Genomic DNA, 22066 nt, shown 5'->3' on the forward strand with positions numbered 1-22066 from the left:
GTGCAATGTTCTGGAGAGAGGGGGATAGGGGGTGCAATATTCTGGAGAGAGGGGGATAGGAGTGCAATGTTCTGGAGAGAGGGGGATAGGAGTGCAATGTTCTGGAGAGAGGGGGATAGGAGTGCAATGTTCTGGAGAGAGGGGGATAGGGGTGCAATGTTCTGGAGAGGGGGATAGGGGGTGCAATGTTCTGGAGAGAGAGGGATAGGGGGTGCAATGTTCAGGAGAGAGGGGGATAGGGGGTGCAATGTTCTGGAGAGAGGGGGATAGGGGGTGCAATGTCCTGCAGAGGGCGTAGGGGTGCAATGTTGTGGAAGCCGCATAGGGGTACACTGTACTGGAGAGGGGTAGGGGTGCATTGTTCTAGAGAGGGAATACACTTGGATTTGGGGGAGCTGATCATATACTGTATGTGTCTGTTTAAGGGTACACAGCAGTGCTTCCAAAATCTTATGGGTGCAATGGTTTAATTTGTTTAGAAATATTACCATGACGGGGGTGTAATAGTGGCCTATGTAATGAGGGGTCTGATCGTCAGACTTGTGCTTGGAAACATGGATAGCTATTTTGAGAATTCCATGAGATAGAGTTGTGCCCTGTTCATGCATTTACCATGTATTTGAAGATAGAAATGTTATTATAACATATGCAGAAATTTTGGGTGCTTGTGGGTTACAGTAAATTGGGAGCAATTACACATATGATATGGTATTACCTATGGCTGGCTTTAGAGGTAATCATAGGCCAATCGGTTGTATCAGTGCAGTAACATATCAATCTATATGATAATAATAAGATATTTTGACTTGTCTGTATTTATTAATAGTAACTTATTATGGGCATCATTCCTGCATGCATTCTGATCTTGTAATAACCTTGTCTGTATCCTCATATCCCAGGATGCAATAAAAGCAACCAGTGAGGTTTGGTATTCCCTGCATAGCATATCACATAGTATTCAATGATCTGCTGGGAGAGGTGGGTGTCACATAGCAATATTTTCAGTGTGTGTCTGATTGCAGAATTTACCATCTGTTTCTATAGTAAAAATGTAGCAATAATGGAAACATTTCATAATGATAGATACCTGCTGTGTTCTGGAAATATAAAGGTCAGATCTCTGTTTGCAGCCATGGTTAACACTCCTAAAGACCGCAGACCAGGCCGCCACTCAGAGGGTGCAGAATGAGATCTGGAAGTGAACAGCTGATTACATTGAGAAGCCTGATCTTGTCATAACCTTGTGGATGGCACTTGTGTGACCTTTGACATTTAAAGTGACCTTGCAAGCATCCAGAATAGAGTTTCACATGCCTGTGGCCAATGCCATTCATCTTGCATGGGGATATGTTAACTGATCAGTAAAGCTGCCTGTAGACTCCAAGGAATGGTTAGATGTGGTCTGGGCAGCTTTGCACGATCTGCACGTCTGTTCCTTGGTGTCTGTGATCAGCTTGGTTTAGCTGAATGTTTTAGGTGTATGCTGTGAAGAAGTGATGCACACATTTGGCCCTGCGATTGAGGGTAAATGTGATCAGATAGGGATTGCTGAGGCAATTAATAAAGCTGAATAAAGATATCAAATCTGTATCTCTGGATATGATGATCTTGATTGTTTCCAGCAGCCTAATAACGACCGAGCACTGTACACACAGCACTGTTAAGTTCTTTTGAGAGAGGAGGGGGGACAAGAGGGAGCCACCCCGCTGCGTCCTCCCCCATAGGCAATCACAGTGGTCGTCTTGTTTAGCAATTCATTACAGTAGATTGCTAAATGAAATCGGGGAGCTACTGTACACATGCTAGAATTGAACCGAAGATAATCACGATCGGTTTTCCTGATTGCCCAATATTTAGCATGTGTACATAGCTTTAGGCATTGTACATACGGGTCCAGCTTGTATATGAACAGTGTGTACAATCATTCATTAAGTTTTTGCAAAGCTTCCATCAGGCTTGGTGAATCTTTAAAACAAAGCTTAAGCTTCTTAACAGTTTTTATTGAACTTCTAGTAGGTTTAGCACTACTTTTAAGTGTTAGTGAGCTGCTAGAAGGCTTCAAGTCTTGTCCCTCCCCCAGCCTGTGATTGGACAGTGAAAGGAGAAGCAGAAGCCTGATGAGCTCTTCTCTCTGGCACTCTTCGATTTTATCAGCACGTTAGCACATGAGAACTGCAGCACTACTGATCATCTTTCTACTGCTTCTCGCTCTCCCAGTCTGTACAGATGTAGGATTCCTGTTGCTGGAATATATCTTTCATGATCATTTCCTGTGAGAGTGTTGTACACAGAGCTGTTTTGTTCTAAGGAGAGTGGAGGGGGAATGATGAGCAAGTAGCACCCTTCTGCTCTCTCCTCCATAGGAAATATGGTTCCATGTGGGAATTGATTTCTACATACCGTGCTGCAATGTCCCAGTGCAAATCACCACCCACAATACATCACAACATAGCACCGATTCCACTTTATTACCCCTGGACCTTCATTGTTTCTGTAGTCAGACTGGGTGATTGCAGTCCAGCTGTAACGTTTTGCTTTTTGACGCTATACTTTGCATTCATGGAATGAAAAAACTGTCCAGGCACCTTTTAAGATTTACGAACCCCCTGATATTGGGCAAAATAAGAGATTTTGGCAAAACTTGCCCTCATTGCTGGTGTTTTCCTTTCATATTACTGATGATGCGTAGGGGTGTGTCCATGACAGCCAGACCTCTGGAGAGGGGCATTAGTGACACCGGGCGTCATAAAAACTAAAATAAGATTAGCTGCATCTGCAATATAAACAAGATTCACTTAGCACCAAGGAGACATTTAATATAGTTTTACCATGGTGAAGTTGGAGTTCACCTTTAAGCAACAATCAACACAAAAAAGTTGGATGGAAAAAGCTTAACTGTAGTCCAACTTTCAGTTTAGTAGGTAATAATTTTGTCTAGAATTAGGCTTGCAGGAAAGTCTGGTTGCAGTGATCTGCACAGTTCTATTTGTTTTTCAATCCATCTGAAGGCTTTCTGTTGACTTGGAATATTTTGGAACGTTGTACGATAGCCTGTGGTTTCATTGCTGTGTAAAATGTGTACAGTAGTAGGTTTGTTCATGGCTGGGCCACAGTTTTCCCAAAGCTCAAAGATACTGTCAGGTAAATGTTGTGTCCCCTTTAGATTTTCTTTTTCACCTTCTGGTGACACCATGGCCTGAAAAGGAAACACTAGGAAATGCCAAACTGATTGTTTTAGTACATTGCTTGCTTTCATGAACCTTTATGCTATGACACCTGTTGTGTTACAGTTGTGTTACAATGATATAATATTACACACACAGTTTGTTGTTGTGACATTTGTGTTTTTGTGTGTGAATCGGGTGCAACGTTGGTGACACTCCCTGCAGATCTGATGTAAGGGCATAGATTATGACTGAGTCATGGTGATCTGTATTAGGAAATTAGTGTGATCGTTTTAAAAGGATCTCTTTACCCAAATCTGCCAGCAAAATCGTCCGATAATACCAAAACAATGGCAACATTTCAAAAGAGAATGACTTAACCTGCCCTCCAGCATTTTCTTCAGTCGTGCACAGTTGTACCAACACCTCTCCTGGACTGCAATAGCTTACTCTGATTTCCCTTCTCACATTGTGCATTAGAACCTGCAGCAGGTCAGAGCCTGTCTCATTTCCTGGCTGGAGGACATCTCTGGCCCACTGATTCCCTATTACCATTCATTTCTTTTAATCATGGAGGCTGAGCATGATGTGAAAAAGAAGCAACAGCTCCAGTTTTCTTGCAGCAATGACCACCACCCCATCAGCACAGAGAAACAAAGTGATCAGAGGCTAAATGGGGTGTGAAATGAAAACATAAAAGTTGCATTTAAAATAAGGGGGGGGGCAGGGAAGGCAAGCAGAACAAAATACAATGTTCAACCCAGTTTTTTTTTTAAGCTGGGTGGGAAGGAGCTGTAGGCGGATGGCAGCCCATGAATTGTTACCCCAAAACATCCGGGTGGCTACTAAAAAGTGCCAGGTGGTATGCCCAGCTAAAAGGGGCTGGGGAGAAAACTGAAATATAAGCAAATAAACTTCAGCTTCAATAACGTTCTTCCATGATCATGTAACTTTTCCAGAATTGAAGTGCATTTGTAAGCAGTCTATTAGTTTTTGTTGTCTGCATCCCATTGGAGAGATTTCCCTTCATTTCCTGTCCCAAAGAAGCAACAACAAGTGAGCAGAAAAGTTAAAAAAAAAAAGATTGGAGTTTCTCTTTTAGTAGTTGTCACCAGGACTGGAATACAAAGTTGTTTACCAATGAAATGAAAACATTTTCTTTATTGTTATTTATTTTAAATGCAACACTGTAACAAAATGTACAAAAACAAAAAAAAAAGTTTACATATAAACTGTAAAAAGAATGTTGCTGGTTTGCTGGAAGTGACAGTATGTGCAGATCAAAGGTCAGGTCTGCTCCCAAGCACTAATAATATACATTGTAGCTGTGACTTTTATTCACACAGAGACAATGCCAGTGCTATGAGGTCACAGAGCTGAGCGATGGAGTGAGATGGTCACACTGACAGCTAGGTCTTGCAGTTGTATTGTATGTGATGGGGCCGAGTTGCAATTACTTGCAATTACTGTCACCAAAACAATTGTTTGTAATCGTTTCAGGCAACTCCTCAATGGCATTAGAGCAGCGGTCGCCAACCATTCGGGCCTCACAGACCAATAAATTAATATTATATTCCGCTGCCCATTATTATGAATTTTTTTAAAAAAGATAAATAAATTTGTAAAATATAAATTTGTAAAATAATGATCTTCCTAATGGTGCTGACGAGGACTGTGGCGGCTCTGATTCATTGATCAGCTCACGGTTAAGTGAAGTATTACTATTGTTACTATTATCATTAGTTGTATTATCTTTGGTATTACCGTACTAAAGAAATGCAAAATATTTGTTTGCTTTTCCTCATTCATTATAGATTTTTCATTCGCATCTAAAGCTAAATACACACGTCCAATGGTTCTCACCCGATAATCGGCTCAGGGCCGATATCAGATGAGAATCTGGCATGTGTACCGCGCCTGTCGTCCATTGTCCAAACGACCGTCCTGGCGGATCCATGGCCAATGGACGACAAATGATCCTAATGTATGCAAAGGCAGAGAGTGCACAGCGGGGTGCCGAGCTGTTGTTCTCCCCCCTCCCCTCTCCATAGAACAGAATGGTGCTATATGTACAGAACTCGTTCATACATCGTGCAGTGCTTAGTCGTTGGAAAGGATCATGAAAGATTGCACGTGTGTATGTAGCTTGAGATCAAACAAGAAATGATTGTTATCAAAGTCAAACTGTTTGATGCCATTAAATATAACAGTTATAGAAAATACACCATAAAAGTCAAAGATCATCTGAGAAATAAACAAACAAAGGCTGCGCCTCCCTTGTTTTTCTATCTCTAGCATAGTTTGTGAATTTAGTGCAATATAAAGGCGAAAATTGTCATTCAGAATATAGGAATTTATTAAAATTATTTTGTTAATAAAAAATTAAAAACGATGACCACTGGTTGGCGACCAGTGCATTGGGGGACATCTGTAAGAAATAATGCTAGAACTTTGCCAGAGACTATCATGAACAATAACTTTTAATAATAAATTCTTCAGTATGCATTTACCCTTAAAGCTGAACTAAACCCGGATTACTCGCCTTCGCAGTGCACCGCTATCTTTTTCTTTCTTGAAGAGAAATATTTGCCATTATTATTATTATTACACAGTATTTATATAGCACCATCATATTACGCAGTGCTGTACAAGGTCGATAATTATGTCACTAACTGTCCCTCAAAGGAGCTCACAATCTAATGTCCCATATTATATTATAATTTATGACATATCATATTAATGTAGTCTAAGGTCATTTTTTTTTTGAGGGGAAGCCAATTATTCTTACTGCATGTTTTTGGAATTTGGGAGGAAACTGGGGTACCCGGAGGAAACCCACACAGACACGGGGAGAACCTGCATACTCCATGCAGATAGTGTCCCGGCCGAGAATCGACCCTGGGACCCAGCGCTGCAAAGGCCAGAGTGTTAACCACTGAGCCACCATGCTTGCCATCTGGATTAGCCAAGCTGGGATAACCGAAATCTAATGCAGGGATGCCGGAGTTCATTTATTCCCATCACGTACAGAGCATCCCAAGGTTGCCGGTTATCCCTGTACATAAACAGCTCAGCTTTTTACCAGGCGTCAGATAGGAGGCATTATTGCAGAAGGGACATCGCCTCTCCTATTCTGCATCGGCCTGGTTATATATCCTTATTGGTGGGAGTTTAGTTTTGTTTTATGACCTTAACACACAACAAATTTCTGTTGCTGGAAACCCCACTAGAACGAAAAGTTTCCATTCAGTTCTATTTGTGTAGGGGAGGTCAAACAGGAGGCACTCCGCTCAGGAAATGACATCAATCATCCCTAGTCATTTAATGATCCAAAAGAACATTGGGGGCCTCACCCTACTTACTGAAGAATAGACAAAAATAAAATCTTGCATGTGTTCATAGCTTTAGCTGAACTCTTCTCATAGCAATTTAGTGGACTCCTGTTACAAAAGCCAAATAGATGCCAACCCTATGCCCAGCTCCCCTCATTGCAAATAATGGTTTGCTGTGGGTTTAGGGCGGTGTAAATGGTCAGTGGTCTTTATTTCCCTTCAGTCTTCATACTATTTGTTATGGAATTTTATGGTTTAATGTATGAAATATTTCTGTGTAGGTATTGTAGTATAATATTTTGTAATACGGGGTGGGGGGTAATACTGCCAAGATCTATAATCCTTACTTCATTGGGTTAATAGAACGCAGCAATCTTCTTCCTGTTTAACATTGTGACATTAGAAATGTCTTTCTCAATCATCCTCCATATACTATGATCAGAATCTGTTTCTCCAATCTTTATCGGGGTAATCACATTGATATGAATATGTATATTTACTTTAATGTGTTTTTAACTTAAAGAGGAGACATGCTCAGGTTTCAGATACATAGCCCTCCATATCACTTGGTGTAAATATAAACGGCAGATCCTATGAGCATTTTACTGATGAAAGTCACAGCACATGCGGCTAGATTTGGCTAAAAGTTGATTGACAAGCTTGGTGGTTGGAAACTATAGAACCCACCCGTCTCACCTGTACCCATTCCTTTGCAAGGAACCGCCATATTGTTCTTCACTTCATCTTGATTGGCCGGGATTGGCCAAGGCTCATTCATTTCCAGCATGCACAGTAAAAGTCAGGATTGTTGGATATCCTGGCGACCAAAGCTTGGGCTGCACATACACAGCTCAGCATTTTGCCTGATACCCAGGGCAATTATTACAGAAGGGACATCACCTGTCCTTTCCTGCAATAATGACGTGCTTGGTAATGGATTCCTAAAGGTGGATCTTTTAGTACACTGATCATTATTCTAATAGACAAGCCTACTGTGACATCATCATGTTAGGCTGTAGTTCGAGGGGGTAACTGAAGATGCAAAGGTGACAACACTGCTTTAAATTGATGGGACAGTTGTACTGTGGTGTCACCCTATAAAAAGAAGAGGAGCAGGAAAAGTTTGACCTACAAGATCATTGCAGCACATTAGTGGGGTATTAGATTCTGGGTATAATAAAGAATTGTATTGTCTGGATTGCAGATTTTAGTTTTTACCATAAATATAGTTTAATGCCCCCCTGTCCTTTTATGCCACACATACCTGCCCCTGACTTCCATTGGTTAGCCTCTAGGAGCATGGAAAAGTCACCAAAAGAAGTTTGCACAGTGCTGCAGACCCTTTCCTACCCCCATGTGACAGCGCTGGAGTGCCCATTTGCCAACCCCCAATGCTGGCATAATGTAGGGAAGCCATCACATGCTTTTCATTTCCATCTGTACCCGATATTGGTCTTTGGCAATGGAAAGGTGGGTATGGGCAGCTAGTGAATCTGATGGTTTTTGTTTGACTTATCAAAAGCCCAGCCTACGACCTTTCCTGACTCCTCCAGGCTGTAAAACCTTTCAACAAATTCACCCGTTCTGCATAGTCACCATGATGTGATGATGATGTTTAATTCACAGGTATCACACTTTTTGTTTGACATTATTCCAGCATTTGGATATGTGTTGCCTGTTTGCTCATTGACTCATTAGTAATAAGTAGATTTTGGCATCTGCACAACTTTTCTTTTCAATTTTTCAGTGTTTAACAGTTGCCACACCTTCATAGATATCTAAGCCATTCAGTGATTAACCTGGTATAACCCTGCCTGCTCTGTATGGTGGAGGTGTAAGCCAATATCCCTGGGTAAAGTCGGAAAAGGTGTTTTTGGGGCACAAATGCCATATAGTAGCTGCTTGGAATACTTTAAATGACACCTCAAAACTTCTTAGGCTAAACCATCAAGTTAACCCAAAAATTAATATTAATAAGGCCAAAATTAAGTGTTATGGTCACAAGCATACACTCTGTTGAAGAGAAGACACCATGCCAACTGTGAAGCATGAAGGTGAAGGAAGGTCAGGCTGACTATACAGTGATGTTAGAAAAATATGAAGGTTTTCGAATGGCTTTTCCAGTTTGAAGGCTTAAATTGGCTCAGATATGCAGTTCACACTGGATAACTCAAACATTTCCTGGACCTGGAGATTTTTGACCACAATAAAATAAAAAGCCTCATTTGCAAGGTGTCTGTAGAAAGGTCACCCCGCACCTTATATGTAAGAGTTTCCCCATACCTTTTCTGCAGCTAGCGATGAGATCTGTTGTTGCTGACCTGGTGGCATTTCTTCTCCGCTCACATGAAGGAGATGTGCCAAGAAATTGGCTGCTGGGCTCCAGAACCCCCAAAGGTCAATGGGTCCCATATTTTTCCATATAAAGAATTTGCATAATATTCTCACTGGTAGTAGAGGAGCACAAACTGCAAGGTAGCACAGTAAGGTGAGTATATGAGGGCTAGGTTAGGCCATTTCTAAAGACATTGCTACCTCAACCTGCACGGGTAAGATGATGGTATGTCTTTAAAGCTCAGCTGGAGTCACAGAAATAGACATTGAGTCAGGTGGTCATTGTAGCAACATCCTCCATGTAGCTGTTACAGCATATGACTAAATTGTCCTATGGGCACCATAGTTAGACCCAGGGAACTTCAAGATCAGAACTTTCTATCGGACCTGGTCGGCAATGCCCCCTTTTCTTTCTCTGAATTGCAAGTTTGACGCAATTGATTTGATTTGATTGCAATGGCAAATGTTGCTGTTGCTGCCAACATGAAGCACTGGAGTGAGAAGGCAGCTGTTTGCCTTTGTTAGCTTCCTAAAATTCCTGCACTATGAATGCCATGAGTGGCCCTGGCAGCCAGTGGACCTTTGCAACTGTACCTGAAACAGTAATATAATAATAGGAGGAGGGCACATTATGACCTCATGTGCTCTATCTAATTACCAGTCTGGGTGGAGTATGCGGGAAGAGAGTTCATTATGACCTCATGTGCATTATCCAATCACCAGTCTGGGTGGAGTATGTGGGAGGAGATTGCTTTATGACCTCATATGTGCTATCCAATCAGTAGGCTGGGTGTTCTTGACCATGGTGTCCTGCAGTGTAGGTTCAGGACCAGGCTATGCAGTCTGGTGGTTGTATTTGAATCACAAGTCTGGCTGTACAATGATTCAGATTGTCTGGTAGCCAAATCTGTTCCCATAGATGTATTTCAGGTCCTATAAATTTATTTATTTGCTCCTCTCATATCCTGCAGGAAGCTTTTTACACACAGAGGTATGTGGACAGTAGGATCACTTCACCTATAGCCCGCTATATCCTGTACCTGTGTCACTGTGACCTTGTGTAGGCATTATTGGATATGTCCAATTAATTGATTCAATCTCGTTAGGTTTCTATTAATACCCCCAGAACAGCTTTACATCTCATTGACTTACACAGAGGAGGAAATCTTGAAGGAGACATTGACAATTGGATTCTGCAGCTTTATTCACCTGCTCTGTACATATTGTTCTAAAAACCCTTTTGTCATCCAAAACTTAACGGCCCTAATAATGTTAAAGTGACCCTGTCACAAATCTATATTCTATCACTATTGGGATGATTGGGGACAAAATCAAACTCTATAGTCACATCCATACACTCTGTGTGAAGAGGAGTCAGCAAGGCTATGAAGAGAATTTAACATCCAAACTGTGAAACATGGAGGTGACGGAAGGTCACGTTGACTCTTCAGTGTTACATAAAAATGGTTTTGTTATGACCTTTTCAAACTTTTTTTCAAACTTCTTCCTGCGCACCACCATGCTATTACAGGTCACATGACCAGTGTGGGGGTCAGCAGGAGGAACCAGTGGAAGATCAGATAATGGAAACTTCTGGTGGTGGTTCAGAGGCAGGGACAACAGGAAAGGGAAGTATTCACTATGTAAAGATTTTGCTAAAGGGATTTTTTTTAAAGAATATCAATTCCTGAAAGGGTCACTTTTAGGAGAAAGGGTTGTATATTGTAAAGAGTTCAACTAAAATCACCAAGAAAAAGTTATCAAAAAATAAATTTTAATGTGACTTTTACAAATGCTGTTGCGGTCATAAAAATTCACATTACATCTGAAAGATTACTCAAGTCTCCCTCTAGTGGTGATCTGTCTGTAGGACAAGGCAATCAGCATCTTTGCTTAAAAACTTCGGAACTTGATGCACTTTCCTGGTGACTTTATATTATTTTATATTATTTCCAGGTGAATATTATTTTATATTAATATGCTGTGCTTTATATTAGTGGCTTTATATAAGTGCTGTGCTGCCAAACATGGAGGTTGGATAGAAGCGGATGGGTAAAGTACGCAAACCAGAACAAAGAACTATTTTTATTTGCTTTCCATTGCTATGCCAAGTATAACACTGAAAGAGTTTTGTTATTTCTAATTAATGATACCTACAAATACCTATTGATTTTTTTTTTTAGACATCTTGTAAGCTGATATCCTATTGTGCTATTTGCTTATGCATGAGAAGGGGTTATGAAGATGAGGAGAGGGAGGAAGAAACTTACTTTTTGTTTGGGTACACTTTTTTCTGTTTTATCATAATGATAAATTGCTGTGAGCTGTTTTCATACATTTGGTGATAAAAACACCCGCAAATGTCTAATCCAGGTCAGTTTAGAAAGTTTGCAGATGCTTCATTTAAGGGCAAAACTGAAGAAACTCCAGCAATAGAAAAGCATTTTTTTTATTTTTGCAGATTCTTCCAAAATGATTTCTTGTCTCCTTTACACCCGCCATAGCCTGAACACATTCATTTTGTCTTCATGTAATTCACTTTGGCCACCACAAGGGGGTGACAACACACCTACAGTTATTCAGCTCTATATTCTAGTTGATAACAAAATTTCCCTAAAAGTTTTACCCTCTCAGGATATAAATAAGGGAAATACCCTTTGTGATAGTGTAGGTTCCTTAATCACCATCCTTGTTCCTCCTTTGCAACTTTACCAGAGTGAAATATTAGCACACCCGTGTCAAGTGTGTAGACACTTTCTTATTAATAATAAGCAGTATTCATATAGCGCCAACATATACCCAGCGCTGTACATTAAATAGGGGTTGCAAATGACAGATACAGATAGTGACACAGGAGGAGGAGAGGACCCTGCCCCAAAGAGCTTGCAATCTAGTACTGAATCTTACTGAACACATGCTAGTTTTCACTATTTAAGGAATAATTGGGATGCCAGCTATAAGTCAGTGGTTGGCAACTACACATTACTATTCTATTTTTTAGCATTGTACTTTAAAAAAATGCGGCGTGCACTAAATTTTTTTGCCCTGTGCTGCATTTGGGTTAGCGTCCATAATGAACCACAACATAAGTGGCCATGCTTTGTGTATATAACACACTGCAACTGTGTTAGTGTATAAATTATTTCGATATGTATAAATGATATGTATAAATTACTATTACTAAATATATGTATAAATTACTTTTGATTATTTCTTTTTTTATGAATATTTATTGAAACAGTTGTAGTAAATATCTATTGTAGTAAACAGTTGCAAAAACCTCAAATCTGAACTTGGTTACAATTAGCAATTATGTTAAAAAAAAAGTTTTTCATTTTTCTGACAAGCTGTAGTACTGTAATATGCACACAAGGTGTCAGCAGAGAGCAGGTTCTGGTTACTTTGACCTTAATCAAATTAGAAAGGATTAGGTTACTGCATTGGGTGGGGGAACCAAATACTGGACCCTCCACCTTTGCAGTAATCAGGATCTCTGTGCAAAGGTCAGCAGGGAGGGATGGGAAACAGGTGCTCCATATGGCTCCATTTACAGCCAGCCCTTCTATAAATGACCAAGTTACCTCTGACGGATTCCAGAGCTGCAGTTTACCGGCTGGGAAGCCGAGAGAGAGGCAGCAAAGGATGGGATTCTGGGCATTAAAACTTTTATATAAATGATAAAGTCCGCTGAAGCACAGCGTATCATAAACAATTCCCCTTTGCTTTATCTCAGTGCTTCTTTGCAGCCGCAAATTACATTTCTCAGCCTCCGGTGCCTGTGGTTGTAGAAGAAGTTGTTTGGTTATTTATAGTCTGGAATGATAAATCCATGGCACACCTACATATTCTCTGTGCTTACCTTCACACAAGGACTTGGCTTTAGTTCTCAGCTTAGGTCAGACAGAGCAGAGAGATGAGCAAATCAGTCCACTGCTTCTCCTTTCCCTGTCCAGTCAGCAGACTGATGGGTGTAAATGCCACTGTATTCCTAAAGCTGCGTACACACGTGCAATTTTTGTCGTTGGAAAGGATCTTTCACAATCCTTTCCAACGACCAAGGACTACACAATGCATGAACGGTGCTGTACATACAGCACTGTTCTGCTCTATGGAGAGGGGAGGGGGAGAACGACGGAGCTGCACCCTGCTGCGCGCTCTCCCCCTTCCCTTGCATTAGGATCGCTCGTCGTTCATCGTTCGTGGATCCGCCAGGACGGATCCACAGACGAACGACGCCGACTGTACACACGCCAGATTCTCACCCGATATCTGGCCGATGCCGCTTATCGGGCGAGAAAAATCTGACGTGTGTACGCAGCTTAAGGCTGTTGCAATATTTCCAATGCAGCATTGATAGATTCCAGAAATAACTTCTGAAGTCCCCAGAATTTAAAACCTCTTTGTAAAACAAACCTTGACACTTGATTACTGATGGTCTCTTTTGCAAATGCCAGCAAGAGTTGGGCAGTGCCAGGTTTTGGAGTTGTCCGCCAAGCATAGAAAATATCATTCGTGTGAACAAGATGCCAAAAAAGCGATTGCATTGCAGAGTGACACTAGAGAGCAAAGCTGTCCCCAGGACACCTGGCATGATGCACGGAGACACTGGAGTGAAGCCATGCCCAGAATAGTAGCACTAGGGAGCAGAGTAGCCCCAAGGGTGCCATTCATAGCGGGTACACCGAATTGTGATGGCAGAGTGCGTGGCGGTGCTTAGAATCTGTGATGGTGTGCACAGTGCCTGGAGTGCAGGAGGTACAAAATGCAAGGTGGTCCTTAAAATACATGGCACCATGAGCGGGTGCTGCATGGCAGTGCTAGGGGTACATGGCACAGTGCAGTGAGTAGAAGAAGCAGCTTTGCTTTCCTGAGAAGATGGGGATGGCGGGAATGCAAAGAAAAGTAACCTACTGGATCATTTTATATCTTTTTTTCCTGTGCAGAATGCATGCTACCATGGGTGCTTGTGATGACCGTGGTGCCCGCTTGGTATAAACCAAGCTGTGATGTATTTGTCATTCTCAAACAATCTCTGAATGGATCACGTCTGGCATGCCACCAGAGCTACCGAGGGAATCCTAAAATACCTGTCATTTTTTCTCTTCCTGCTGCATTGGCGCCTGAGGGCAGAGGTGCCCGTAGTCTTGTGCCCTCTCACCGATTTAACCAGCCTCTACACCCAGAGAATCTGTGAAGTCGTCCTGTGAAGGTGTAAAGTGAAAAAGCTCCGTAGATGTTGGAAATTGTCCGTCCTCTGACATTGATCGCTGGGAACATGTGTAGGACGCGTTCTTCGGTTACACTTAGAAACCACTTTGACTTGGGATCCGGAGCTATTTTTGGTCTCTCCCTGAATGTCTCAACTGGTGGATTTGACATTGCTGCTCCTGAAATTAATTTCTTCCATTTACCTCCTTGGCATTTCTTGTATTTTGGACACAAAATTTATCTCCTGGGTGGATTTTATGATTTGAAGTAATGGATGATGGCCCTCTGCCGCTGCTCACGGTGCCAACGGCACCGTATTACGACCAGAGACCGGGAACCAGCGGGCTGAGGAAGAGGGCGTACTATTTCGAGACCAAGCCGAACTACCTGCAGAACTTTGTGCAAAGCATTTTTTTCTCTATCGACCTCCGAGACCGCCAGGGGTCCACTATGGTGGTGGGCGGGGACGGAAGATATTTTAATAAATTCGCCATCGAGACCATTGTTCAAATGGCTGCCGCAAACGGGGTTTGTAAATGTATCCAAATCTTTTTCTAAAAATTCACAATTTTATTTTGCAATAGAAGTTTTGCTCCTGTTTTGTGAATGTTGACATGAAATGTTTTGAATTGTCATCTTGTCGGAAGAGAGCATTTTATGTGACATGTTACATATGTGACAGAATGACAGAGCCAACGTGCTTTTAAGATTCCTTGAATGTGTGAGATTTTGAATCTGTCAAAGGGAACAACGGGGGGGGGGGGGGGGGATTAACGGAGTCCATTTTCCAGTTTCTGCAGCTGTAATAAACTTTCAGCTTTGGAAATTTCTTTTTTAAATGTTTGGAAATTGTTTGGAAATAATAATGCATTTTCTTTATATTTTCTTTGCATTTATATTCTAATGTTCAAATGATTGAATAAATTAATCATTTCTTTTTTGCCCCTCATAAAGTTGTGTTTAATCCCCGTGCTAATACTGCCCATCCCCGCCACCCCTTCTAACTGGTCAGAAAGAAATACAAACTCATCCATTTGCCCTTTTTACTCACCTAAAGCTGCAATCATGCAATGCGCTTTTCCTAAATCTAATCTTTCTCCTGTTTATAAGCGGAAGGGGTCCGTCTTTTGGCGTCACTGGCTGCTGAAGCAGACACTTTGCTGTCCATTGTTTGGGTCGTCTTGAGATCCAGGAGAGCAGTGACATCAGTGCAAGGGGAGTGCATGCACGGGTGCATTGGCAGCATTGGATTGGTGATCCTCTGCACCTTGTAATAGGGCTGTGGAGGAACCTGAATGGGGGATTTAACCAGTCCCTATTTACCCAAATTGCCTTGGCTTCAGTTATCCATTAAGGGTCCATTTAGATTGTGTTATGGTCTTGTAAAAAACTATTTCGGTGCCATTGCCTTTTATTGGCACTATGGTAATCTACCTGTTTTGCAATGCACCCCAATGCACAGTACTTTTTTTGTTGGGGTGCACCAGCAGCTCTTTTTTTTGGATGGGCTGCCTTTTTCAAATCATGTAAATGCAATCATGCATTATTGCACCTTACAGGTCTAAAGGGGCCAAAAAGATGAATGTGCTTTCCAAGCAAAATATAAATATCTATTGCTTTGCACTTGTATATAAAAAAAATGAAGGCACTCAGTACCTACAATGTGCCATTTCTTAAAAAATACTTTAGCTCCCCCGCTCCGATTCTCTAACTGGCACAAATTTGGGCATGCACCTAGGTTTGGCTCAGAATCAGACAAAACTTCTATTGTTTTCTATGGAAGTAGACCTGGCACTCTGCCATCATTGGTTTACCAGAACTGGGGACGCGGTGAACATATGCAATGAATGGCAGATGCCAGTCCGAGGAGGGTAACTTGTGTGACACTCATGTACCTGAGGACAGGTGTGCATGTGACTATAAAGATATGTGCTCCTAGACCAAGAAATAGATAGCAGTTGGATTCTTATGATAAAATATTGTGAAATCACCACTGGTTGTAACAGAATCGTCAGAACAAGTTTCCCAATAAAATGAAGCCCAGCATCACTTTGGGCAAATGGGGACAGAGTGTTATCATCCCGAAAGGGGAAGTTACTGAACTTGGTCCTTCATGGCAGAATCTCCATATTTTCTGGTAAAGAAATCCAGGAAAAAATAATTTTAAACAACATGTTAAAGTTTATATGAGTTTGTAGTCATTCAGATCTATTTAAGGCTATCCTGGCTTGACTTCCACTTTAGCTAAAAGTTGATGGAAAGTAAACGTTTGTATCCATTTATAATAGTGACTTTGATGTTTTACTTGGAGGTTTGATTGCTACCTAAAGAATTCAACTTGTTTTTTTTTGTTCTCTGAAAAATAATACAATATTATTGCTTTATATGTCGTATTCAGATTGGTCGGCTGGTCATCGGACAGAATGGCATTCTCTCCACCCCGGCCGTGTCCTGCATCATCCGTAAGATCAAAGCAATCGGCGGCATCATCTTAACTGCCAGCCACAACCCCGGCGGTCCCAATGGAGACTTCGGAATTAAATTCAACACTTCTAACGGAGGTAAGTTGACCACTTCTGAAATGGGATGACTTTATGGGATGAGCCTATAGGAAAAAGAAAAACCAGGGCAGGCATTCCTAGTAATTGTTTCCTCCTGCAAAAAAGGAATTGTAACACATGCTTCCATTGCAGCTTTTTATTTCTCCAAACTGAATGTTAAACAGTCCTTCCCATTTCTCTTTAAAGAATGGCTACTACTAGCTTGTAGGGACCTCTGGATCCCCAGCATAGCCACCCTTATCTGCCCGTTTCTGCCTGGACCACATTCATTTAAGCTGGTGTACTGGGCATTAATAGCAAAACGCAACTCGGAGGCAGACGAGGCATGCATGCATTTTGTGTACAAGTCACAAAGCATGATAAGATTTGTAGTCCTACGTGCAAGGTCATGTGACTTTATTCTGGGGGGTAAATAGTGCATTCTGATAGATCAGAAGTTTGGGGCAGCTACAGTAAGAGACATGGGCAGTGGGGTAGCAGTGTGTTTAATGCTTCCTTATTTTTGCCCACAGTCCATATCTAGCCCATTGCTTCCCATAGAACAGGGGTCCCAACCCCCGGGCCGGGTCCCCAACTAGTGTGGAGAAGGACCCCGCTGGGGAAGGGCCCACTGCCAGAGCCGCGGACCATGTCTACCGTATGGATTGCAAGCTCAGGGCGTTGGGCGGGTTGTGTCCCTGAATGGGTTGGCGGGTTCTGGAATCCTGACATCACTCCGACACATGCATGGTCCGGAGCTCTTGCATTTAGTGGTAGGCGAGCTAGAAAAGGATGCCATAGAGGATGAATGGAGGTGGCATGAGGGTGGTTTAGTACCTCCTGCAGACTGCTACTTTCTGTCGATTGAACATGGCTGTTTCCACCACCCATGTGAAATATTACTTATTGTTAAACTGTATTTGGGGGACCTAAAGGTAAAAATTTAAAAAGGCTCTGATGGTTATTACTACTTGAATATAAATCCAATCCAGGGGCCCAATCTGATCTCCATTGCGTCTTATGGTATTCGCCATTGGTGGTAAATACTTTTTTTGCTGAAAGGTCACCAGTCCATTCGTAAAAATGTTTTCATGCCAGCCGACTGCCCCTTCCTTTTCATGAATAAGGGGTGTTGATTCTGATCGCCAGTTTTATATGTAAATAGTCCCCATAAACTCTAAATGAGAGGGATAAATATATATATACCTGATTACAGGACTTATCTCGATAAATTTCCTTTTTTACAACAGGACCGGCGCCGGAAGCGATCACAGAAAAAATCTTTCAGATCAGTAAAACCATCGAGGAATACGCCATCTGCCCAGACCTGAAGGTTGACTTATCCACCATCGGCAAACAGCAGTTTGACCTGGAGAACAAGTTCAAGCCATTTACCGGTAACACGGCAGTCCAGCTTCCATGTTTATTCATTTACCTTACCAGTACTCCAGACAGATAAAATCCAAATTATTGTAACTCTATATTCATTGACAGTGTGTGTAACTAAATTTGACTTGATATCCGTCTCTTGTAACTATTAGAGAAGCAAAGCTCAGACTGGGAATGGAAGAAGCAACACAACTAACTTCTTAATAATGAGCACATACTGATAGGAGGAGACAGTTACAGAGAGATGAGCTTATCAGTCATCTGCTTCTCTTTTGACTGTCACCATTTTTAATCCCTTTTTGCATCTCTTTTGCAATGTCCTGTCCACATGCACTGCAGCAATGGCAGCATGACAATTCTCAGAACTGGTGTCCCATTGGTGGCAACAGTTTACTATGCATGATCTACATCATAGCACTTGTAATCACCATTGAAATCCAATATAGAGCAGTGCAGAACACTATACCCCTTATATTCGGGTGTGCTTGCAGAAGGACCTGCATGGCAGGATCACCACATAATATTTTACTGAAACAATATAGAAAATGTCTCCTGATGTCCTCACATTTGTTCTCTTTCACAGTTGAGATTGTGGATTCGGTAGAAGCTTATGGAAACATGCTGAGAAATATCTTCGACTTCAGTGCCTTAAAAGAACTTCTTTCAGGACCCAATAGGCTGAAAATCCGAATTGATGCAATGCATGGAGGTAACGTGTCTGGGGTGGTAAACTCATATGCCTTTTTTATAGTAAATCAAATCTCTTCCCAGCATGGTTTCCTTTTGGGTTTGGATAGAGTAAGATAAGTGCTGGAGCTCAGGTCAAGTTTGTTTGACAAATACAAGTTATTTGGGGTGCTGGTTACTGTGAAATGAAAAGGTGCCCCATGGGTTCATTAGGAAACTGCCCCTGAACCTTACTTATACCCTAACTGATCACCTTATGTTTCCCAATATATTTCTTTTTATATAATATGATAGGAATAAAGTCCTGCCAGGGTTCTTTTGCTTTCTGTGTCCCCATCAGGATTTGTTCTGGTGATCTTTGACACAGATACATGTAATAGGAGATTCAAAGTGTCAGAGTTGTCCCTGGCATAAGGACCGAGGGGGAACTTCCAGTGGAGTTGCCTGTTTTGAGAGGGGAATTCTGTTGGCTTTGTAGAGATTTTCTTGTTGCATTTTCAGTACAGAAGAAAAATCTAATAGAAATCAAAAGAATTAATTGACCGGGTTTGCAGCTATAATTGTCTATTCAAAGCAAACAAAAACATTTTGGGCCGTACATACTACCAGCTGCAGATGCACTCTGAGTGTTATATTGGCCTTGTAAAGGATTTCATGAAATGCCCCAAGCTGCCCCACCTACCCTTGCATAGGGTCAGATATTGCTTGCAGCTTCAGACATTATACTTATGGGGCAGTAACTGCACTGCTTTCTAGGTTCTGGTCACCGAGTGTGCACGAGCTCCAAAGGTTTTAATGATTTCCTTCCATTCTTCTTTTCTGAAGATTGATAATAAATCTGCCCTTCAGCCTTTCTTTCAGGCTCCTTTCCCAGACTGAAATTGCATACTTGGATCTCAACATTCTAACCCAGAGGAACCTTTGAGATGTTTTTTAGGAACCCCGTTAAAGTAAACAGGGCCAATGTCCCTTACATTAATGGCCATTGGGAAAAATGTCGCCCTTACAGATGACTAATGGACCACGCCTCACCGCTGGTTCTGCCAAGTGTGGTTGGAGCCGGGATAATGCAGGAACCATCAGATGAGAAGCCACAGCTCAAGGAACCCCTTAGCAAGCTTAGGAGGGACCCTAGAATTCATATGAACCCTGGCTAAGAATGGCTGCCATAAACTGTAGGTTGTTTAGCTTATGCTTACATCTGGCCCCGTACTTGCTTCCTCCAGCAATGACCATTGTACTGGCCAAAACCTAGACTGAGCTGAGAAGAGATTCAACTTTTTATCACCAATATTGCTATTGTCGATTCCTTTTTTGCTATTTTCTTTCACTGGAAGTGAATTTTTTTTTTTATTTTCTGTCTATTCAAAAAAATGTCAAGGCTCAGTTACTCCATGATGTCTCTGTTTTCTCTCATCAGTTGTTGGGCCATATGTAAAGAAAATCCTGTGCGAGGAGCTTGGTGCCCCGGCCAACTCTGCTGTAAATTGTATTCCCCTGGAAGATTTTGGTGGACACCACCCTGACCCCAACCTGACCTATGCATCTGAATTGGTGGACACAATGAAGACAGGAGAGCACGACTTTGGTGCCGCGTTCGATGGTGATGGGGTAAGGTCAGGTGCAGTTTTCTCCCCGGCCCCTTTTAGCTGGGTGCACTGCCCGGCACATTTTGCTAACCACCCGGCTGTTTTTGTGTGGTTGCTGAAAAGTTGGGCCACAATACAGGGGCTGCCACCCACCTCCAGCTTCTTCACCACCCTGCTTAAAGAAATTCTGGGAAGAATACTGAGGTGCTGGATATTATTAACATCCTTATCTATAACCCCGGCTCAGGGTCCAAACCAATTTTATATTTTCATTCTGCACCAATTCATTTAGCAATAACTTTGTCAAAGTGTATCTAACCCCTAACACTGAACCTTTCTTATGTTTCAGTGATTTTTTATTAGGAACCCTTCCTATTTGCTGCCCCACTTTCTCAGAGAACACTTTCCTCCTTGATACAGAAAATATGAATGAATGCTGTTCTGTATTCCCAACACGTGTCCTGTCCATAGATGACACCATAGATTACAATGGGAAAAGCAGCAATTTACTAATGAAAAAATATTAAAACAAGAACAATATTCTATCAACTTAATAAGAGAACACTGTACAGTAATGCCTGTTCTTTATAATATATGTAAATGGGAGTGCAGCTGGGTGCACAAGAAATAGAAGAATAGATGTCTGAGCAGTCCATCGATATGTCACCAGATTTCTGCACTGACAATTTTGGGACATTGAGGTGTAATGATCGATAGTAACTCATAAGAAGCAAATAGAATAATTGTTGTTTACTGTCATTATAAAAATTGACATTTACTGAATAAACTGGTGATCATTAATGTTGAAAAAAAAAATGCATTTGACGTTGCAATACCCCTCCTGGGCTCCAGAGTCCTCCACTCAGTCTGCTACAGCCTATCATCATTCAGCCTACTTCCTATGAGTGCAGGATGGTCCCACCCCTGAGGGGCATCATAACTATGCCCTGCCTACTTACAATACACATTCCAGAGATCGACACTGTCATCATGTCATCAGTGCTGTCTGCATGGTTTACGTCCAGCAAAAGCTGGAGAGTAACTAGGACCTGGTTTGTAACATGAAAAAATATTCAATAAAACACGGAAAATCCATACTGAGATGGTTAAGTGAGCTATACCTTATTTTTCTTAATTTGTTACATTGGAGTTCCTTGGCAATAAACATGTATTCTTATCTTTGCTTTTGTCAGGACCGTAACATGATTCTTGGGAAGAATGGATTCTTCGTCAATCCTTCAGACTCTGTGGCTGTAATCGCAGCCAATATTTTCAGTATTCCCTACTTCCAGCAGACGGGGGTACGAGGGCTGGCGAGGAGCATGCCAACCAGCGGTGCTCTGGACCGGTAAGGGCAAAGGGTAAATTCATGTCCAAGGAACCCATTCCGTAGAGGAACATGGAGGCTGCCATTGGTGGCCTGGCTGTCGTAGTCATCCTTGGCTTTTAAAACTTTGAGAACTGATGAATATGCAGATGAGGATTTTGACTTTTCTTTGACTTTACTCTTCTGCATACTTGTTCTAGATCAGTAATTTAAAAGTTATGAAGCCTAAAAAGAACTTGCTGTGTTACATTATCATATCAAATAATACAACAGTAGTCCAGTGAAATGTTTTATATGTCTGTAATAAAATATACATTTTTTTCTGGCAATGATGGAGGTAATAAATATAACACAAAGATATCTAAATAGAGGGAATTAGAGCCCCTTCAGTTTTTAATGCTTTTTTTGTCCTGGTGACCAAAGGTAAAAGAAGTCAAATATGATGACACCAGGACTGGAAAGGATGAAGAATCTTCCGATAGGAACACATGCTCCA

The 22066-nt window shown here is 41.7% G+C and overlaps 1 protein-coding gene across 2 annotated transcripts in view; it reads left to right on the forward strand.

Annotated features, from left to right (window-relative positions):
• PGM1 (phosphoglucomutase 1) overlaps positions 1–22066 on the forward strand; it is a 33811-nt gene that overhangs the window by 1720 nt on the left and 10025 nt on the right. The window contains exons 1-6 of one of the 2 annotated variants that reach the window (XM_072419395.1): positions 14230–14566; positions 16437–16599; positions 17829–17975; positions 18551–18676; positions 20075–20265; positions 21437–21591. In XM_072419395.1, coding sequence (XP_072275496.1) covers positions 14309–14566; positions 16437–16599; positions 17829–17975; positions 18551–18676; positions 20075–20265; positions 21437–21591 — 1040 coding nt within the window. In that variant the 5' untranslated portion in view covers positions 14230–14308. Of the gene's footprint in view, positions 1–14229; positions 14567–16436; positions 16600–17828; positions 17976–18550; positions 18677–20074; positions 20266–21436; positions 21592–22066 lie in introns of those variants that run through there. The other variant, XM_072419396.1, reaches the window with a different exon arrangement.

Source organism: Pyxicephalus adspersus, chromosome 8 (genome assembly GCF_032062135.1).
Source record: "Pyxicephalus adspersus chromosome 8, UCB_Pads_2.0, whole genome shotgun sequence".
Classification (NCBI taxonomy): Eukaryota; Metazoa; Chordata; class Amphibia; order Anura; family Pyxicephalidae; genus Pyxicephalus; species Pyxicephalus adspersus.